At 52.0% G+C, this 21202-nt stretch overlaps 1 protein-coding gene across 5 annotated transcripts in view; it reads right to left on the minus strand.

Annotated features, from left to right (window-relative positions):
- The window catches only part of SSH2 (slingshot protein phosphatase 2), a 71733-nt gene that overhangs the window by 15821 nt on the left and 34710 nt on the right, over positions 1-21202 (minus strand). For 3 of the 5 annotated variants that reach the window (XM_015296101.4, XM_046902623.1, XM_415832.8), the window contains 6 exons: positions 12994-13097; positions 9524-9588; positions 6112-6233; positions 3769-3837; positions 2951-3016; positions 1653-1847 (listed from right to left, as the gene is read on the minus strand). In XM_015296101.4, the coding sequence (XP_015151587.3) occupies positions 1653-1847; positions 2951-3016; positions 3769-3837; positions 6112-6233; positions 9524-9588; positions 12994-13097 (621 nt within the window). Of the gene's footprint in view, positions 1-1652; positions 1848-2950; positions 3017-3768; positions 3838-6111; positions 6234-7521; positions 7589-9523; positions 9589-12993; positions 13098-18790; positions 18968-21202 lie in introns of those variants that run through there. The other 2 variants (XM_046902624.1, XM_040650444.2) reach the window with 2 other exon arrangements.

A 21202-nucleotide genomic window follows, 5' to 3' on the forward strand; every position in this document is an offset into this window, starting at 1 on the left:
GGTGTTGTTCAGCCTCGCTACTCTGACTAAACACATCTTCAGCTGAAGGGAATTCAGGTGACTGCAAAGCCCAGTTTATGTTCCCAGTTGTACAAGAGACCCCAACTGAATGCTCCTAATCCATTGCAGTCATCCACAGAACCTCTGGTATTTGGTAAAATTTAAATTGGGAAGGCTGCATTATACTCTCTGGAGCAATATCTGAGCCTCTCCCTACCTTTCTTGGAAAGGTAACGGCTCCAAAGCTCCTTACATGGAGAGGAGAGTGCAGCTAAGCCTCTGTGCATTCCTCCAGCCTCTGCTGCCAGGGGCCTTATCACCAGCTGCAAAAATAGCCTGGCTAACACCAGGGGAAGTTGCAACAGAGCAGCAGTACAGAGCTGTCTCAGCCATCACCATCTCAGAAGGGGCCCAGCAGTCCCATCTCCCACCACCTTTCTGTTCCTCTGCAGGGCTGCCAGGATGCCGACCGCAGACACTTTGCTTTACAAGCGTCTGACCGGTGCTTTGGGAATAGAAATCATACAAGCTGCCAGTTTCCCCAAGCTCGAGCACGATTCCAGGACTCAGATAAGAGAATGCCGTCCAGGTGTCCCCAGGAGATGATTCAATTGCTGCCAATGGGGAAAGAACGGGCTGCCCAAAGTTTATAGAGGAAAAGCTGCAGGACAGAATTAATCTGAAAGCCTGCCAGAACTTCTCAGGCGTTTTCCTTGTATATTAAAAAACAATCAAGTGTGAAGACCCATTCACAGCTGAATAACCACCTCAGCATTATTATTCATCCGCTGAACTCCAACCAAATGAGGTCTCTGTGAGCACAAATCAACCTACAGCACTACTCCAGTGGGAAAGCAGCTGGGGCTCATGAAATCATTTCTGCTGCTACAAAGCAGGCAACGAAGCCCTCACACTTGGCATCACATCTGGTCACAGAGTACTTTAAAGTTATATGCTATCAGTATCATCAGCAATTGCTTATTACAGGGGTTGTAACCCTGTGTGTATTGACACGGCCTACAAATTTTGCCTTTCCATACTGACTGCACATCTACTTCAGCTGCTGTTTTGGACTGCACATCAGCAGGCATGCCAGCACTTAGCTGGAGGCAGACTGGGTCCTGTTCCACACTTACAGAGCTCCCCAGAGACTGGCACTGCTGCCTGTCCCCATTCTCTAGAGCCTCAGTCTCACAAGTCCATACCTAAACACAGCTAAAAGAAGGAAAAAGGGCCATGTTGCTCTATGTGCTCAGACACACTCCAGCGTAAGAACAAAGTCCAGAGAAACCTGTCGGTTCTGGAAGGCACCAGGCCTGGAAACCAGAGTACAAACTAGCAAACAGGAAGGCCGGGGTACCAGATTACACCACACCTCTCTTACTGCAGTAACACAGGACTTACCACGCAAAGATCTGAGAGCCTGAAGCCAAAGGTAAACAAACAGAATGGAAACAGAGGCTGGAGGAGATGTAAGGCAGTCCCAGGAGGGCAAAACCTCCAGCACTGGTATTTACCTAACCAGGGGTGCGTTTATTACCCCCAGCAGGAAATCCCTGCTCATTAGGACCTAGTTAAGAGTAAACTCTGTGGAAATAGGGCTCCTCTTTGACAGCCAAACAGCTCAGCTCAGCAGAGCCAGAGCAACTCACACGTCTGTGAAGAGGGCGGGCGAGTCGGGCCGGTGGGACTGCACATCTTGCATAGCATTCCACTCATTGACCGAGGACTGGTCGGAGTTGATGTGGCTCTCATAGTAACTGACCCACGTGAGGAAGAGGCTCCCTGGGTAGTAATTGTTGCTTCGGGCCACCTCACACGCCTTATGTAAACTCTGCAGAGCAGACCTAGAAAGGGAAAGATGTTTGCAGGATTACCAGGACGGCAGTGAGCACAAAGCAGCTGCCAAACCCAGGATGCTGCTCGTGTCCCATCGGTTGGTACAGAGCCCAGTGCTGCGTGCAGCAGCCCCTGGTGCTGTCTGGACAGGGCGTGGATTATTGCACGCTTCACTGAAGCATACCAAGACATATTCCTCTTGTCCAGATAGCAGCAAAGGTGGCCACAATCCAGAGGGCAGAAGCCCCAAAACACAACGCAACCGCCTGCAGCAGAGTGCAATGCACACAAGTGTCCCTGATGCAGGGTGCTCTGACAGATCCTTCTGTGCAGGGCCAGGACACGTGGGAACTGGAGACAGAAAGCTGCACACCCAAGGGTTTAGGGCTTGACTTCACAGAGGTGTTTAAGGGCCTGCCCTCCCTCCTCTCCGCACAAGGGATGTTACAAGTTTCTTCAGCTGCTGCTGGGAAACAAATCCCCCTCTCCTATTTTTAGCTCGTTTTAAATCTTTGACTGCGATCAGAAGGATCCAGGTCAAAACCACTGGGGTGACACAGTAGCATGACACCCTGACGGGATGTATTTCTGCAATGCAAAGCAGCTTGAGCCAGAAATACTTTAATGGCCACTACATTCTTACATGAACCACCCTAAAAGGAAAGAAAAAATGCAGGCAGCTTCTCTTCCCTTCTCGCTATCACAATGATTATGTCCCATTGAAGAGGGAAACTTCTAAAATACAGACGGAGTGTTTCTTAATTTATGACAAATAAAACACCTCAAACACGTGCTCCTATCAGCAGCAAACTCTGCTTTAGAGGGATCCAAAGCAGCAGTGCTTTGCAAAGAAAATGACCCTATTCCTCCTGCCCCCAGCTGAGACCAAGGCACAGCTCCAGCGCTGTTAGCAGCTCACTGCTGTGCCCTGGTGTGAGCAGCTTCTGTCCTTTGCTACCAGCCCCCTTCCCTGGCTCTGAAGGGGAGTGCTGGCTGTTGAATAGGGCTCAGGATACCAATAACTCAAAGCAGCACCTGCTTTTTAAAAGCCCAAGAAGCCAAAACACCCTGGAAAAAAGGATGGCTGGGACCCATTATGGTGAGTGCTTACCACATTGCCTGCACGGACACCGGCTTGAATATGTGCACCCTGTTATCTGTGGATACGCTGAACCCGCTGTGGAGAAAAGAGGCACAGTAAAAACATGTCCCAAAAGCAGCTTTCCAGTTACAGCACAGAGCTTGCAGCAGGCTAGAGCTGTGAAGGACTGCCCTATGCAGACTGCTGAGCTCAGCTAGGAAACATCCAAATAGCAAACTAAAAGCACTAAGGTGACTGTTTTTATAAGCAGCTGCTCTTCAGGAACAAAGCTAAGGCAGTGGGACAGTGCTGTGCTGTTTACCTTGGCAACACAAACTCAGTGCCACAGCTGGGAACAACAGAGCGCAGCTAAAGTGATCCTGGGGCAGCTACCAAGGAAAGAAAAGTCATTCCAAGTGCTGCACTGGACAGCCTTTGTAACTGGCACAAACAGGAGCCTGCAAGTCAGGCGTCTACTTGGCAGAGACACATCATTCTTATTCCACGTTCAGCAGAACGCTGCCTGCTGCAAGCGTGGTGGAGGAACACATAATAGGATCCCTTTAAGGAGCTTTCACTACACACCCACTCGCCAGTGAAAGCTCCTTTACTCCAGCTTAAACACACACATGAGCCACTGTCTCGGTGCATGTTTATGCACAGATAAGTCAATTACTGGTGCTCCGTGCCACAGACGCTGTGATTCAGGGCCTTTAGGTCTACTAACCCGGCACAGGGCAACAGCAGGCGGCCTGCTGGATCTGCTGAGGCTCTGAAATCATTGGAACTCTCCTCCACGGACTGTGCTGCACACAGAGACCCTCTGCCAGAAGTACAAAGGCACTCACCCATCCCCATCCAGGTGGATCAAGGTGTCACTCCACAGCGGCAGCACCAAACCCATCGTACAAGTGCTACTGTAGGGAGAAAAAAGAGAAGGTCAGGCCCCTTACTACAGCACTGTTATCCTAATTTCACAGCAGTGGTTGCAGGTGTTTGTGCTTATGTGGGAGAAAAAGAAGACTGCACTGTTGCTTCAGGAACAGAGCTGGTGGTGTTTTGTACAGGTGCCTGATAAGGATTATTACCCAGATAGAGGGTACAGAAGTACTCTCTGAAGCAAGCTTTAAGGGTCAACATACATCCAGGAGAAGAGCAAACAGACTGGGAAACAGCAAGCTCAGCGTGGAAGGTGAGAGGGGCTCAGTCTTGGGTCAGCTCAAATCTTTCGTTACAGATCAGTCCCTCCCAGGCTCAAGTGGGTTTGGTTCTACTTCTGGTTTTGCAATGCACGGCTTTGTTTTCTTGTTTGTCCCTCAACCACAGCTGCTGGGAACTGGGGTCAGTGCAATGGCAGGGTGACAGTCAGCAGGGCAGGTCAGCAACTGCAGCTTACCACCTGCTGCTGACTCCTGCCCTGCGCCCCCTCCCAGCCCCGTGGTTGAGCAGACACCTCTTAGCAAGCCCACTCCTCTCTCAGCTGCTCGGAGCTCACTGCCTCCAGTCACCCACTTTCTGCAAAGCTGAGCAGAAGGCCAACAAGAAAGCAGAAGTTAAGTGATGGAAAAAAACAAGGGCAGGGGAACCCCAGCACAACCTATGGCAGACCGTCTGACCAGAAAGCTCGGCCTCACAGAGCTCTAAGACTGCTCCATAACGAAGGCAGAAGGGTCAGATTCACTTGCCTCCCGTTCCTATGCTTTGCTTTAGCTGCTCTCGGATTTCCACCAAGCCTACCAGCCCTGCTAGCCCATGAGAAGTAGGGGAAAAGGGCAAGACCTGAGGCTTCCACAGGTCAGCAGACGCAAAGCCCCAGAAACGCATGCCTTGGAGCGGCCGGCACAAGGAGACACTGCAGCATGCAGCTATTTCTGTTGACAACATGAGATGAGCTCATGGAAAGATATGTTTTTAAAAGGCTTCCCAAGGTGGCCGGGGTATTTTTAGTGATACTGTTCAGCAACCGCTTATCAGAGCCCATAGCAACAAGTCTGTATGGAATTATAAATAGCAAGTGGGCTAGGGGAGGGCGTATCAGAGTGACCATCCAGAACCTAAGTAACTCTAGAGACAGCTAAAACCACCTCGCTATGTTATTAAAGACTGAATGCCAGTGAGCTCTCAGTTATCAAAGGTGGCAGTGCTGGTACATCCCAGCCAAGAGCGGGCCCTGCACTCACAACAACCTGTGCAAGGACAAGTTATTCTTGCACTGCCATGAGAGCATCCCTGAGCCACAGCTGTGTGTGCATGCACAGGCAGGGGCTGCTCTCTCTCTTCAATAGGCATCACTTGAGCAAAGCATCCAAATCCAACCACTTGAAATTAAGCGTGGCTGTCACCGTCAGCAAGCTGCTTGCAAAATCTCCTTTTAGCCAAACTGTTCTAAAAGGTTTTCCAGTGACCCTGCTAACCACCCAGAAGTCATTTCTAGCAACTAGGGTCAGCAGTGAGATTCATTTCTGTGCTTAAAGGCAGAGCTAGAAAAAAGCATCCGCATTAAAACTTCCAAAATGTTTTGAATATCTTTTTTTCTTTTTAAATTTAGAATTTTCTCACACAGACCATTATTTATTCTAACTTTTTTAAGGAGCTCCATGCCCCCCGTGCTCTCTTCAAAGAGAGCAGTGTCCTCTTCTATGCCTGGAGCTGCTGCTACACACCCCAACCCTTGGAGAGGTCAGTGGCAATTAAAATGAAGGGAGCAAAAGCACTAAACCCTGACGACACGCAAATGCCTGGGGAGCAGACATGCTGTGCCATCAGCAACCCCGACATTCCCATCAGGCCTCTGCACCACGACCTTGGCACAGTGCTGTCTGACAGTCACTGCTGCTCTCCTGAACCCTGATGCCCAACTTCTCTAACTGCAGCTTTTTGGTTTGCTGCAAGTCCTCCGTGTGCCCGGTGTGCAGACACGGCTTTGGGACCTTGCTTCTCAAAGGCCACTTAGGGCACTTCACGTACTCACACAAGCCTGAGGAGTGGAGGAAATGCTGACCTGAGCTCTTTTGCTCCTATTTGCTACCTCCTTACAAAAAGCAAAAGAGGAACTCTGCTTCTGGAGAAAGGCATCAGGCTGGAAAATCTGAAACGGTCCCCAGAAAGCGCAGACACCAGACGGTGATTGCTAAACTTTCCTCACCACATGGGTGAACACGAGGACTTCCCCACCCAGACAGCGTGAGTACCTGTCATTGGAAGAGAAATCCATTCCCAGGACGATGCTCTCCTCCGTGTCCTGTCTGCCGTTGGTGGATACGACCACCATGTACCGAGTGCGGTTCTGGTATGTGCTTTCCAGTCTTACAGCCTGGGGAAATGAAGGAGAAACATCAGCAGCAGAGCCAGCAAGACGCACACTGGTACCTTTACAATCCACCCTGCCTTACTGAGTGAGAGCCACGGAAGCAGTGATGTGATGCACAAGGCCAGCCAGCCTCATTCTCAGCTGGGTGGTCAGCAAAAGAGGGAGAAGCAACTTATTTCCCTTCTCACAGTGCTCTCCTGAGTAAGTGTGCTCTCAGCGCACCTGGCTGTTAGCCTGCTGTGCCCCACCAAGGCTGTGAGCAAGCAGCAGCCCCAACCTGGGGACCCTCGTGCACATTTGGTGAACCAGAGCTCGTCTGTACCGTGTGCTCTCGGCTCCCCAGGCAGCCAACTAGACTAACTGATGCGTGCCTTCCTGCTGGCTCTGAGCTTTTCTAGCAGTTTCCTCAGGGCAAAAGATATCTCACCACCACTGCACACCTGGCAGGAAAAGATGTGAATTATGGGGCCGTACCCATGGCTGGATCTCCTCCAGAAGCCAAAAGGCAGCGAGAGCTGCAGTGAGCTGAGCACACCTCCCTGCAGACACACTGCTGAGGAGCCCAGGAAAGGAGCTCAGCTTTGCTATCCACGCTCACAGTATGCAACGCTTACTTGCAACACTTCTTGGACTCTGTTCCAAGCTGTCTGAAGTTATTTTAGTCACAAGGTCCCAACAAGAGAAACTGTGACACCTCTAGAAAGGAAATGTCTTAATTACACATCTTAGCTTTGGACAGCCTAACCCAACATCAAGGCCTCTCTGGCTCCAGTGCTTATCTCTTTACTAAGCTGTTTCTTGAACTCTGAGCGGGGTCTGTGGAGAGCAGACGTGGCTGAGCAGGACGTGGTGTGTCCCAGCCGTGCCCCATTTCTCTCTGCAGTCACTTCACAGCCTTCAAATAAAAGCTAACAAAATAACTACCAGGTGGGATCTCCCCGAAGCGTGCTGCTCTCCCCAGCGTACCCTGCAGTTCTGAGGCCAGCACAGCACCTCCCTCACATCTCACCTCCACCACATCTCAGCCATGGGACACGGAGGAACCCACCACAAGGTTTATGACAGCGTGTGGCAGCAGCCCCAGTGCCGGGTGCAGCAGCAGGTGCAGGCAGGAGGCAGTGCTGGCTGCAGTTTCCAGGCTTGTTCTCTTGGACCAAAAGCTAACAAACTCCCCACACACCGACGCCAGTGGACAGATGTGCTCTGTACAGCAAGACCGTGCTCCACTCCATCTCTTAAGGGTAAGACATGCTAAAACCAGCCTTATTGTCCTTCTTGTGCATTGAGTCACCTGGACACCTGAGTCACACGGAGAGTCAAAGAGGTGAGGCCTTCAAGGTGTGAGTTCTGCTGTCTGTACAACTAACCAGGCGTAGCAACACAAAGGGTGCTCTTCCACCTGCAGGAGCAAGCAGTCACCGAGTTTCTTTCCCCTCAAGTTTGTTTTCTTGAACAAAAGTGCTCTGTGGTCCTTCCAGAACTGGCAATGTTTCTGTTAGCTTCGGGCTCACCTCCCCACAAGCCAACCTTATCTTCTGCTGCATTCCTGTTTCATCAGAGCTGCAATGTGGTGTTTTATCGGCCCTTATGAGCTGCACCTTCCAACATGTAAGCTCACACTGCCCTTCCCTCTTTTTTACGCTGCAGGATAGCAGGTGCTCCATACAGGAATGCATTTCTCACTGGGATATTCCATTTGAAGACCAAAACAAAGCGCTCAAGTCTTCTGCAGTCTTCTTTTGTTATTAAACACACAGAAGTGCACAACTGCCCGCTCTGCTGCTCTCCAGGAAGGCTTTAGGTCACTTTGTGCACTTCCAACTCACTGCCCTCCTTCCCGCTGCATTTACACTCATACCATTCCTCTGATTCTGCTCATTGAGAGCAGCACAACTCTGCCAGCAGCTCCAACAGAAACAAGAGCTGCTCCAAAATATAAGTGTAGGTTTTTAGAGGATTGGATTTCTCCGCTGCCCTCCGAGCTGTGAAGTCTGCCCTCACAGCGACAGCAGCCAACACAAGAAGGGAATGCATTTCTCCCAGTACTGTTTATATTTCAAATCTCATTTGTATCTGCTATTTTATGAGGGAGTCTATTGCAGCTCTGCACACCCTTCGTTCGTCAAGAATCAATTAAATTCAAGTAGACTATCGAACTTAACCTCATGCAAGATTTCAGCATTCCAAATGTAGCTGTGAACAAAAGGGTTTATGTCTCAGCCCACAAAGTCCTTATTCAGCCGTTAAGGCTAATTTGTCCCAAATCACACAATGTAGCCACTGATATTGCTGAACAATGACTTGTTCAATGGCTTCCAAGGTTCTAACCCTGGCTGGGATTTTGAAAGGCTCTGAGAACCCCCCATCCATTCCCATCACTTTCACTGACATTCTCATGACAGCAAGGTGTGTCTGACAGATTTGGGGAGCAGGTCCTTCGGTCTGCTTACAGCAAATTCTTTTCCACAGTTGTTTTTAAAAGTTGAAGCTTTCTGTAGTAACCTTGGCTGTTTTCTAGCCATCCTCATGGGATCAGCCCAGCTCAGGAGGCTCCAACAAACCAGCGGTGCTAGAGTAACACTTCTGAGGATGGCAACACTGCTTTGGGCACACGTTGCTAAGATGCACCAAGGCAACAGAGGGAAGGCACTTCAGGCTACTACTATGTGATGAGGGATGCAGAGACACTGCCATTGTGCCTGACCTTGTAGAGCACTTCAATGCATCCCAGAAGGATTCCTCACTTCTCCACCTGCTGGTGGTCTTTAATGCACATCAATGTTATAAACAGCAACAACGCATTTTCAACAACCCCAAAGAAACCCAGAACAATAGGGATCAGAGTGGGTACACAGCTACATGGGGACCTTGCATGTTCCTTCCTGACAAGCCACAGCCTTTCTGGATGCAGTTATAGAGCACAGTGAGGAATCCAACTGAACTGACGTGGAAGGACAGGCGTCCATGGTGGTCACAGACACCTACTGCTGACACTCAATAGGACACCAAGTTAATACACCCAACTTCTCTGACAACTGCTGCAGAACTTATTCGGCTCAGACGAAGGCAGCCTGCTAGCCATACAGCTTATCTCACTGCACAATCAATTAGGTGGGTCTTTTATAACGAGCTGCTTTTTTCCCCTTGTGGTTGCAGTGAACACTCCCAAGACCTGATGATGAAACCACTGGAACACACACACACTGCTGCTCCCATGAGTTACACAGGTGTATTTGTCCAGTGGAACTTAACCTTTATATTCAGGAGAACAGATAAGCAAAAAGCCAGCCTACCAGTCTGATGTTGTCTTCCGGGCGGAGCAGTATGAACATGGCCTGCAGGTGTTGCTGGAGATCCCCTGCAGGAAAGAGGGCAAAGTGAATGCACAAAAATAGCTCCAAATCACATGCAGGCTCCTGGCTGCCCAGCCAGAGCAAACGGCCACTGAGAAACCCGACACAGCACAGAGAGCACTGCTGCTTCCACCCACCCGAGATGACAAACCTCCATCCACCGCCAGCTGCTCTGTGCTCACCTGTTCCTGTCTCGCCACGCTCTCTGCTACTAAATCTTGTTATCCTTCTAACAGAAGTAAAAAGCACTTCAGTACCCCCCGTTCCCTTAAAAGACAAGGCACACTAGGCAGAAACAGACCCCAGCCCGTGGGTCAACATCTCCTTTACCATGTGGTGCAAGGCAGGAATCTGCCAGTTCCTTTACATCTGTGTATTACCTTGAAGAAAACTCTCACCTCGACAAAACAGTCCTCTTTGAAGTGAGATCTGGTCCCATCTCAGAGCACCACATGTCCAAATGCACTCATGCACCAACTCCATCCAAAAGTACCCAACAGCTACCCCCCAAAAACCAAGCAACCGTAATTGGTCCTAGAAAACACCCACTGCTCTTTTACTGGTGAAGCCAAGAAAAGGAGAAGAAAAATAAATCAGTTCCTGCATTGGTCTACAAAGTCTTCTTAAAAGGACCCTTAAAGCAGGTATCTGACAGACGAGAGAGGTGCCCATGGGAGCATCGTGGTGTCTTTTATAGCCAATGGAAGAGCAGGGCTGAAGCATGGGGAGGGCACAGTGCTTCTGCGAGCAGGCTGCACAGCACACAGCAGTCACTGCTCTCCTCTTCCTTCCTCCTCTAAGCACCTTTTGGTATACGGAGAATGAGTCAGTGCCCTGGAAGGGCATTTATAAGCTGGGAGTGGTACTGCGGGAGTGACACACTAAGCAGCAGAGGTGACAGGCACCTGAAGGCACTTCCTGCCCGAGGATGTTCTCAGCACCGCGCAGGGTGACGGCACAGGAAGGGCCAGCTCAGCTATAGGATGCCGGCCTGGAGGGGAGAGATGGGAGATGGGATTTCCCCGTGTCAGCACTGCTACAACCCCTGGCAGAGGTCTCAGCAGCAGTGCAGCAGGGCTGGGGGCAGCACTCCCCTGCTCCAGGTGCCTGCAAGCCCAGCAGCACCGAGCTCACAGGGACTGAGCAGCATGGCACCAAATCTGCCTCGCCTCAGTCTTCCCCTCCCCAAAACGTCACAGTTCCCACCTACTGCTGCCACTAATTCAGCAGTAGGAAACAGTTTAAGGGCTGATGTTCCCAGAGACAGGAAAACCACCAGGACTACTGGATTGTCTCAAAGCTTTGGAAGCTCCAAAGCTGGAAATAAAGCATTGCTTCCCTGGCCCACTTAGCTCAGCTTGCAGCATTTTCAGCCCCAAACACACAAGGCATTCTGTAAGCTTGCTGGATGAAGACAAAGCAAAGGAAGGTTTTAGCATGCCAGAATCAGCACAAAGATATCACATCCTGTCCTGTGAAGAGCTGTCAGCTCTGCTGGCATTCGTGGCACGACTGCTGCTTCCTATCACATTGTGTAGCAGCAAGCAGCTGCCTTTCTGTCCCCCGAGCTGGCAGGCTAGGTGCAAAGAATCAGCTTGGATGGGATCTTAAAACTGATTTACAATATCCCAGAGATGGCAAGAGCTGCAGGGAACCTGCATCCTTTCCAGGCCTTCTCTAGTGCTGGTGGAGTGCAGAAGCCAGCCCCCAGCACGTGGCCAGTGTGCCAATGGCAGTGCGGGACCACAGGGAACTGGGTCGGGGGGAGACAGCCAGAGCTAGCAGTGATTTCCACTTCTGAAGGTGACACAATATTAAAGAAATGGGTGTTAAGCATTTATTGTTTCCTGTTAGGCAGCTGCTCCTCATGCTGGATTCCAGCACTGAGTTGGAGAGGCAGCTCTGCGAGGTCCCTCAGCCTTCCTAGGGAATGCTCTCAGGGCCACTTGAAACACCACTGCATGCATGGGCTGCAGCTTTGTGCTGGCATGTTATGGCTGCTCCCCAGTCCCCTTCTGCCTCCGTGTGCCAGAGATAAGTCCCAGCACACACACGGGAATGAAAGCTGAGCACGGCCTGCTGGAGGCCAAGAAAGGAGATGCTTTCCTTTGCCATGCACTGAGCTCACTGCCAGCAGCCAACCTCACTCCCCAGGGCTGCTTTCCCTACATCACTGCTTTAATTTTGGTGGCACAGATGTGACGCATTGATCCCTTGCTGTCTTGGTCTGCTGGTATTCACTGTAAGTTGGAAAAGGACACAGAGAAACACGGCACACACGCATCCGAAGGACTTTCCCATGAGATCTCCAAGTGCCATAAAACACCACGCCACCAACACCACTTGAGCAGGGAGGCCAAGGAAAGGACAAGCACTGATGCCTCCTTACACCTCACCCTGGAAACAAGTAAAGAGTCTAAGAAGAAAAATCCCACCCCTCAGGCAAGCCAGCCTCCTAAACACAAAACACCTTGCTGAAAGCAATTACAACACACCGGATTTGCTTTCTTGGCAGCCTGGCTCCTGAAAGCTCTGTGCTGATGAGGCAAGCAGCACTATTTTCCACTGAGCTCTGCAGCTGCTGTGCAAACCAGCAGCACCATGCAGACCCGAAGCAGCACCCAGAATAAACCACACTGCTTTTTGGTGGTTACTTCTGGACACAGAAAGCAGCCTCCAGCCTCCTGGCTCTGCCCCATACACAAAAGACCAAAGGTCTCAACATTGATTTTTTTTTTTCCTTGCTGAGTGTTTAACAGCAGGGAAAAACCCCACGCTACCTGATGGCTGCCAAACATCATCAGTGAATAAGCAAAATACACACCAGGGAAAGCAGCCTACCTGCACGTGTTTGAGTTATTATTCAGAGTGACTTCCCAAACAGAGCCAAAGCAAAAGCAAAAACACAACAAATCCTGCAGGTGATAAGGGGGGTGGGACCGTGCCTGCCTCCCTGCATTATTCACCTTGCTCTCACGTCTGGGAAGTCACGCTGATGTTGCTCACAGGTTTCCTCACCACCACGCAGAGGTGAGTGCACTCCTTTTCTTCCATCAGCACAGTTGGTTTCAGACTGGGACAATTACTCACCTCATATCATAACGTCAGGTTTCCCAGGGCAATCCCGCAGCCCTTCCCTCATATCAAAGCTACAGCACGACAGTTTTGGGGTGTGAGGGCACGTTCGTTATGGGGTCAGGTTTGTTCTCAGCTCTCCACAACGCCCCAAAGTCATTCACTTGTTGGATTTTGCTGGATTAACAAGAGAGTACAGAAACCTTTCCTCTAACAGCCTGGAGGCTGGAAGCTCTGCCTTTAATTCACACCCGGTGTAAAACAAGACGCATGTCCTGCAGCAAGAACACCCTGCAGGGAGGTGAGCTGGGACACAGCATGGCAGCAGCAGTTACCTGCGTGCTTGTTGCGCCGGTGGCTGACCCTGGGGGTGGATGAGCCATTCCCTCGTGGCAGGAAGAGCGCCGCTCCTTTCACAGTGAGGAAGCTCTCGCTGATGCTGCAAGGGAAGAGAGGAGAGGTGAGCGAGAGAAACGCTGCCTTCATTTCAAAAGGAGAAAAGCAACGGAGAGGTTCGACCCGCGGAGCTGTTCTGCCCGCAGAGGGGGAACCTGAGCAGGAGGACGGGATTAACTGCGGCTACGTTTTCAGTTTGAAAGTCAAGATGCACATTTCTGCATGGTGATGAATAGGGCAAGCCCACGCATTGCTCTAATTACAACTCCGTTAAGCCCGAGCTTTGTGGCTGGGACACAGCTGATGCCCCCTGGGAACAAACGTCTCCCTGCAGCAGTTAGCCTGAAGAAAACGAACGCGTGGAACAGATTCCGAAGTACTATTTACAAATCGTATGGCGTTTAGCTCAAAGACTGACAAATTAAAAGCAAGACCGTAATGCGGTTAAACACAGGCATCACTTGCTGCCCCGAATCTGCCCTTCGCGAGGTCACACGAGGACAGAGGGAAGTGGCAATATCAAGAGCCCTCAAGTTCCGCCAGCAGTCAGCATTTTGAGCACATCTCCCAGCAGCTCCCAGGGAGATGCTGCGGCACACAGAAGCAGCGGGGCTGGCTGCAGATGTTGCAATGAAGCCATCCTGTTGCACAGCGAAGGGTTCCTGCCCTTCTCAGAACTGATGAGATCGTCATACAGGCTTTGAAGAAAGCCAGGAACAATCCCACAGCCAACAGGATGGTTGATGAGTGTGATAAGACAGGATGGGAGCGTCCCTGGCAGTGCTGTGCCTTGAGGAAGGAGCTGGGTTTGTTCTCTTCAACCAAAGAAGAGACCGGGAACTTCAGAGCTCCTTTCTCTGCTTAAACAGATACAAAAATGATTATTCGTTCCCTTCCCTTAAGACCAAGGGCTGGGGAACAACAGACCCGCCGTGCAGCAGCAGAACCCTGCACAGGCAGCACGGCGATGCAGCAGGGCAGCACCAGCACGTCTCCAGAGCTCAGTGTGAGCAGACAGCAGCGTGCAGGAATCAAACAGGCCAAGATCCCAGGGCCAGCATGGCACGGGCTGCTGCTGTCCCACCTCTCAAACCGAGGCTGACCCTCTAACACCAGCTTTGCCTATCATGTTGCTCTACCTGCAAGAATGCTAAAACCTTGAGTTCCAGCTGGATTTCCCCTTAACATCAAGCACGTGCCTGGGCATCTCTCCGTTCTCCTGGTGGGGATATCAAACAACGAGGTTCTGAACTCCACCAAGGCAGATGCATGTGGGCACAAAGGCCTTTCATAGGGCCGTGGCACATCCCAATGCCCGGGCAATCACAGTGGTTTGTACCCAGTTCATTTTATTAGCGAAGCCTACAAGTCGCAGCAGCAATCCTTCAGTCTGTGCCATTGGGGACGTCCCGAGATGGAAGTGCTGGTACCAAAGCAGTGCATCCAGGGGAAGGATGCAGGCACCCAGGTCTCCTCACACCCAGGCCAACTCTTAGGGCTGTGTACAGCAAAGCAGTACCAGGCAGTAGGAAAAACAAAACAACCCCCCTCCCCCCCCCCCCCAACAACCGGGAACGGCAAGAGAAACCTCAGCACTGCCCTGCACTGACACTTGTGTAACAGGGTCAGCTGGCAGCGTGCACCGACAAGCCCTGGCCTCTCTGACAGCCAAAATAGCAGTGAGCACAGGGCAGAGCGGAACGAGGGCCGCTCACCAACAAAGGCCCCGCGGTGCTGCTCGCAGCAGTGACTGCAGCGGGGAAGGGAAGTGGTTTTCGGGCCCCTGCAACTCAGCACTTCTGCAACTTCAGAAACGGCACAATAAGAAAAACAAACACGGCGTGGGAACGCTCTGCAGCTCAGATGTTTGATGCAAACCCCGGGCTGGGGCTCCCTGCACAGATCACCCAGCTGTGACCGCACAGACACACAGAACCACGCAGATCCGCAGTGCCAACTGTGCCCCGTCTGCACCAACATCCACACCGGTCCCTCACTGAGCCTTCCTGTCCCCTCTGCTGCTCCAACAGGGACATCAGCCGAGCAGGGAAATGAGAACCGCTTTCTGTTTGTGCTGTGGGATCACGGCTCGACCCACAGCAGCTCTGGGGCACCCGGCCAGAGAGAGAGCAAAACATCCCCCAAAGCAACAGGGAAACACGTTGTGCAAACCGGGCTCTGGAATCCAGGGCAGAGAGACGCACAGAGTCACATTTCCTACAGCAACCCGGAGCTCACCAAGTAGAAGCGGGGCGGCTCATGCAATTAGGGTGCTTACTAAGAAATCCGGGCGCTGGATGTTTGTAGAAGAAATGAGATTCTGTGCGTTGTTTCCAAGCAAAAGACCGGGCTGGGAAGCGAGGCTGCAAAAGGAACTTGCTCTATATGACAGCCCCCAAAGGCTCCGGGTCTCCATGTCAGGACGTTCCCAGATGGAGCCCCACGTGCCATCCTTGCTGCACTACACACAGCCTGAGCACCCACGGGTGTCCAAGATCCAAAGGGAGCAGCACAGCGTTTTGACCAGTTATCTTCACAAAGAACACCCCCAGCTTGACACACGCTTGTCTCTTCCCTTTCAAAATCAACACAGTTCCTGTTGATCGCTGTTAAACCACACGACTGTCTCCGCAATCAGTGATGGGAAGCTCAGTGTTCACACGCAGCGTGTGTCAGCTCAAACCACAAACCCCACACGTTGTGCCACGGCTGCCCCACACACGTGGCGGCTCTCAGAGCCATCACAGACCCGGCCGTGCTGGGCCTGGCAGGCAGAGCAGCCACCTGCAGCACGGAGCACCCCGTGCCTTTAAATACCGCCGTAACCCAAGTCATACCAGGCACACGAAGGTCACCGTGCTGCCCCACACCTGCCAGGCCCTATATTTAGGCTGAGCACTTCAGAGATGGAGACCCGCGGCCCGACACGCTGCACCGGCTACCCCATAAGCAGAAAACAACCTGAGCAGTGCCCTGACACCTCCTGTCCCCAGCGGGCGCCCAGCCATCCTCGTGGCCCCGCTGTTGCCCAGGTCATGGCACAGCGTGGAGGAGTCACACCACCCCACCGCCTGCCCGCAGCACATCAACAGAGCCCCCAAAATGAAGCACCAAAACAAGGGTCACTCTGTCTCCAAGCAAAGAAATCAATGCTGAATAATATAAGCCTTTCCTTTGTGCTGGAGAGAAGCAGATGCTCGTTTACCAAAAGCATCCAAAAAAAAAAATCACCAAGAGGCCGTCGGATCCCACTCATGCAATGGAAGGAAGTTATCTGCTCACTATTTTAACTTCTGCAGCACTCAGCGCTTTCATTCTCATCGCATCCTCCCCGCACACGAGGCCTGGCTGATCCCAAAAAGACAAGGCAAAAGAAAGCAGGACGGCCCTTCCCACCAGCGAGGTGAACACAGCTCCAGAGCTGCAAAGCCAACAACCACAGCATCGCTTCGGGCTGACCCCGCAGTGGTACTCAGCTCCAGGAGCAACGTGTGCCAGTGCAGGGCAGTGCTCTCTGCTGCTCTACTGACAACGAGGCATCAGGAGGAGCTCTCCAGATCAAACCAGGAGATCTAATTGTGATGCATTTCAGAACAGACCCAGCACTGCTTCCCAACCCGACTCTTCCCCCCCGGTGATGCAGTGAGTTCTTCCTGGAGGCGACACCGCCACGGCTCCGCTTTTCTGCCGGCTCTCTGAATGGGGATCAGCTTACCAGGAGCCCTTTATTCCCGAACGAATTTCCATTAATCACTCACCACGTGCCACGTTAAACAGAAGCTGAGGGGCTGTGGGGTGTCTGACAGCACCGCTGCATCCCAGGGCTTAAGTAGAGGCTGAAAGGAAGGGCGGGCGAGGGGCAAAATGAGCACACAGATGTCCACATAGCACAACTACACACACTGCAATGTGCCTATGCAGACACTTACCACCTAGCAGCGTGGAAGCAGCACTGCTTGAACCAGGCACGCTTCATCTGCCCCCGGGAAAGGAAAGGAAGGGAAGCACAACCACACACAGCATCCCCAAGCGCAGCCCTGCAGCGGTTTGGCATCTGTGACTCCATGCATTACCTTACTGCTATCCCAGCTCAAGGTGAGCTTAGCAGCGCCGTCTCGGGTGCATTTACAGTGCTCCTACCTGGGCGTGAGGAGCCTGCAAAGCTCTGCAGAGCAGGTCTCAGTTTGGAAACTCATTAATGAAGTTGTGTTTTACAAGGGCTTAGTCTCCAAAGAGCAGAAATCCCAGATGTGTTCATCCACGCTGCACTCAGGTGCTGCATTTCATCAGAATTAGCACTCGGGGCACTTTGGCAGCCAAGTTTCTGCAGTCCTCAATGCAGGCCTTCCTATTTCCTACAAGCATTCGATCCCAGTTAGAAACCACACGCTGAAGGAGTAGGATTGGTGGGGTGCTGAGTGCGGCTGTGTGGGCGCAGACCCAGAGAAGCCCCAACAACAACAGAGTGTACTATAGGGAAAATCATAGCGTGGATGGGGTTGGAAGGGACCTCAAGGGAAAGGCTCTTAGAGAGCTTTAAAAATGGCTCTAAAATAGAAAATTGCTTAATTTCGAGCTAGAGAGACTCATTAGAGGCTCTATTAACCCCCAGCTCACAGACGGGTGCTCACCCTGCTTGTTCCAAGGCACACGGATACTCCTGTTTGCTTCCCAACAACTTTCCCATCGCAGCAAAGCAACAGCAGGGCAGGAGTGGTGCTGACAAATTGTTTGTATTTAGGCAAGCTGGCTCTCCAGCTTTGCGACACACAGAGGAATGCAGCTGCTCTGCTTTGCATTGGGTTTGGGATTTCTCCACTTCTTTCTCAAAGCAAATAAAGGGAGAAACAACAACAAGAACAACCCAGCAACAACAGAGCAGCCAACGAAACTCACAGAGCTTTAAAAAGGAAAAGAGAAAAATCAGCTGAGGGCACTGAGTTCCAGAAAGCACGCAAGACATGGACAGACCAAGTTCTAGAGGACAAAGGGAAAACTAACAATAGCTTTTCGTATCTGCAGCTTTGTGCAGATGATGTTTCCCCTTAAGCTGTGGTTTGACAGAGTCATTTATCATTGGCTGACCACAAGATGCTCCTGCAGGCCCACCTGCCCATGGGAGGCTCCCACCTGCCCTGCTGGATGGATGGGCACAGAGCCCTGAGCTGCTGCCCTGCTGGGCACTGCGGCTGTGCCCACCCAGCTGAGCCCATGAACTGAACTCAATCATCTCTGTGACCACATCAGAGCTTCACCCAGAGTTCAGATGCAACACTTGCGCAGTAAAAAGCTGGAGGTGTAACAGCATGCAAAGCAAACCCAGAAGTGGGCAGTGACACCGAGCTCCTGACAGCAGGCAGAGCCCAGCTGGAGCAGCACAGTCCATGCAGGGCCACGGTGTGAAAGGTGTGAGGGCTTTGCTGCTGAGCGACAAAGGTCATTTGTTTAAAAGAAAGGACTGAATCATCTGTGGTTCAGCAGTCTGTGGATTTAACCTACTTCTTACGTGGCTTATTGCAAGAAAAGCAGGAGACCCCAAAGGGCTGAGTGTGATGTTGATGAGAGCTGGATAAGTATGGGATAAACAACAGAACACGCTGAATAAGGAGCCTGTGGGCTTACTGTGCCTAAAAATGCCCAGATTTGAGAAGCTGCCAACACCAAGAAGCTCTCCGGGGCAGGAGTCCTCCATTCCCCTTAGCTCACACCAGAGCACGGCTGGATTGCAGCACTCACCCACACGGGCTCCTCTTCCTCCCCAGCTGCTATCAGCTGATGTCCATGAACCAGAGGGCTGCTCCCAGCCACACACACCGGGATAATCCCACACAGTGACCATTCCCAGGCTCCAGGCACTTCCCCACTGCACACACAAAGCAAAGCAGTGGCTTCTGCACACATCACCCCGTGTATCTGTGGAAATAGAAGGCTTCAGCCAGCTGCTATGAAACACCGTGGCTGGAAACCCCAATTACAGAACAGCTCTGTGCACATCAGATCCATTACACTGAAGAAAAACGATTTGCTGAACGAGTTTTAAGCCCATAGGGGCTGATAATTTAAATGCTGTTTGCCAAAGTGATGCAGAGGAGTCAGCAGCCCTGCACGGCTCATCAGGATGGGATCCTGAGCCTTAAACTCGCTCTGACCTCACAAACAAGTTAGAAGCAATGTTTCAGGACAGTCAGCATGAAGTTGTTGAAGACAATTAAGCAATAATTTAGCTAGGGGCTCTCTGACAAAGGTGAAACAACCCCACGCAGCCCACGAACCGGCCCCAAAAGGCCCTTTTCTGCTGATAATCTCACTCTGGTCCTTCTGCTTTGTAATCCTCAAAAACATCCAAAGCATTTCCAGAGTCTCGAGCATCTGCAGAAGCTGCACGAAGAGGCAGAGCTCCAAGGCAGCCCCTCAGGGACCGCTCCATGGGAGCTGGCAGCCAGCAGGGCTTCACTGGGCGCTGTGCTCCCACCAGCAGTGCTGGGCCGGCACAGGACTGCCCTGCAAACCCTCCTCTGCCGCCCCAGGCCTCGCTTTGTGGCTGACAACCACCTCCATCCTTCTCCCAGCCCCCCCCAGGAAGCGTCAGTGAGACAAACTGGGAGCTTCCGGGGAGTTAAGAGGAAAAGGCAAACAGGAAAAGTACTTCGGAACAGCACAGCTCTGGCTGAGTTAATGATCAGCTCAGCAGGGAGCACACTGCTTCTACTCAGTTACCACAACTTATTTGCATTGCTTTTAACAACCGGAGAATAGCACACATCTCTTACACGTTGCGTTTGATCTCACAGAAGGATGGGACAAGCCCAGCAGCCGTGCTGCTGGCAGCCTGCACACTTCTATTGCTCTGCACACACAGCTGGAAAGCTCTGTGCGGGTGCTGACACTGACAGTGCTCTGAGCCCTGGCTTGTGAGCATCAGCCAGAGCTGGGGATGGGGATCACTGCTGCTCCCTCCATGCATCTCCAGCACTGATCCTCAACAGAAGGGTAGAACACTTACAGAGGTGCAGCACTTAGAGATGCGATTAAAGATTCCCAATAACTTACTGCGTGGAGGAGCGCAGTCTGGATGTGCTGAGAGGTCGAGAGGTTTTGGCAGCAGGACACAGCGAGTAGATAGAAAGGCTGCAAGGTTTCCCGTGCATGCAGCAGCCTCACACCCTGTGACGCACATGGCACGAGTTGAGGTGTGTCACCCAGACGGTGCTTCAGAGAGCAGAGGACGTGGCCACAGGGCTTTGAAGACAGAGGAAATGGGCAGGGAGGGGAAGGACTGGGCTAACACAGCCTGGGTATGGGGACACAGCACAGGGAGTCCTCATAAAAACTATCAGTTAACATTTTGTAACAGGAAATGGGGGTATGAAACAAGCAGGAGAGCCATGGGAAGCAGCAAGCGAGTTCACAACGTCGGCTCCACCTCAGGCTGCAGAAGTGTTAAGGATGAGGCAGCAAACAGCACTGGAGTGCTCCGACACGTGGGCACAGGGAGGGCTCTCACTGCTGCTGCAGCTGAGGCAGAGAGAAAATGGTTAACCAGCCCCAAACTCACAGCTGTGCCCAGCAGTGCCGGGTCCTACTGCTGCCCCCCTGCATCCCTCGCTGCTCGGGGGGATGGTGACACAGTGATGTGGCACAGCAGTGCAGCGGGGGCTTCCCCAGCACTGCACAGCCCGGCCCCACTCCCTAATTAAAGAGGAAGGTGGGCGGCAGGGGGATCCAGCAGGACAGCATTATCACAGGGCCACGGAAAAAAACACTTCAGGACACTGATAATGCGTTAAGATACCTAAAACTTGGCAAAAGGAAAAGGAAGCGATCGCAGACAGGAAGAGCTGATCTATGGCAACTTGTCCGGGCCTCTCCTGTAAGAAATCCTTTGGTATGTGCACGCTGTCTGAAGCTCTGCTTTTTCCCTCCTGTCGCCATCAGCTGCCTCCGAGTTTCATGAGACTGAAAGAAGCTTTGAATCCCACACCGATGCGTTCTGCCAAGCCCAAGCGTCTGCGACTGCAACGGGAGCCCTCGTGAACCCAAACCAAACGAGCCCCCGAGCAGCTGACTGTCACTGCCCAAAAGCATCAACAGGAGCGATTTCTGCTGAGCTCTGACAGCCCGAGCTGACTGCCCAGACACACACTGCAC

Source organism: Gallus gallus, chromosome 19, assembly GCF_016699485.2.
Source record: "Gallus gallus isolate bGalGal1 chromosome 19, bGalGal1.mat.broiler.GRCg7b, whole genome shotgun sequence".
NCBI classification, from domain to species: domain Eukaryota; kingdom Metazoa; phylum Chordata; class Aves; order Galliformes; family Phasianidae; genus Gallus; species Gallus gallus.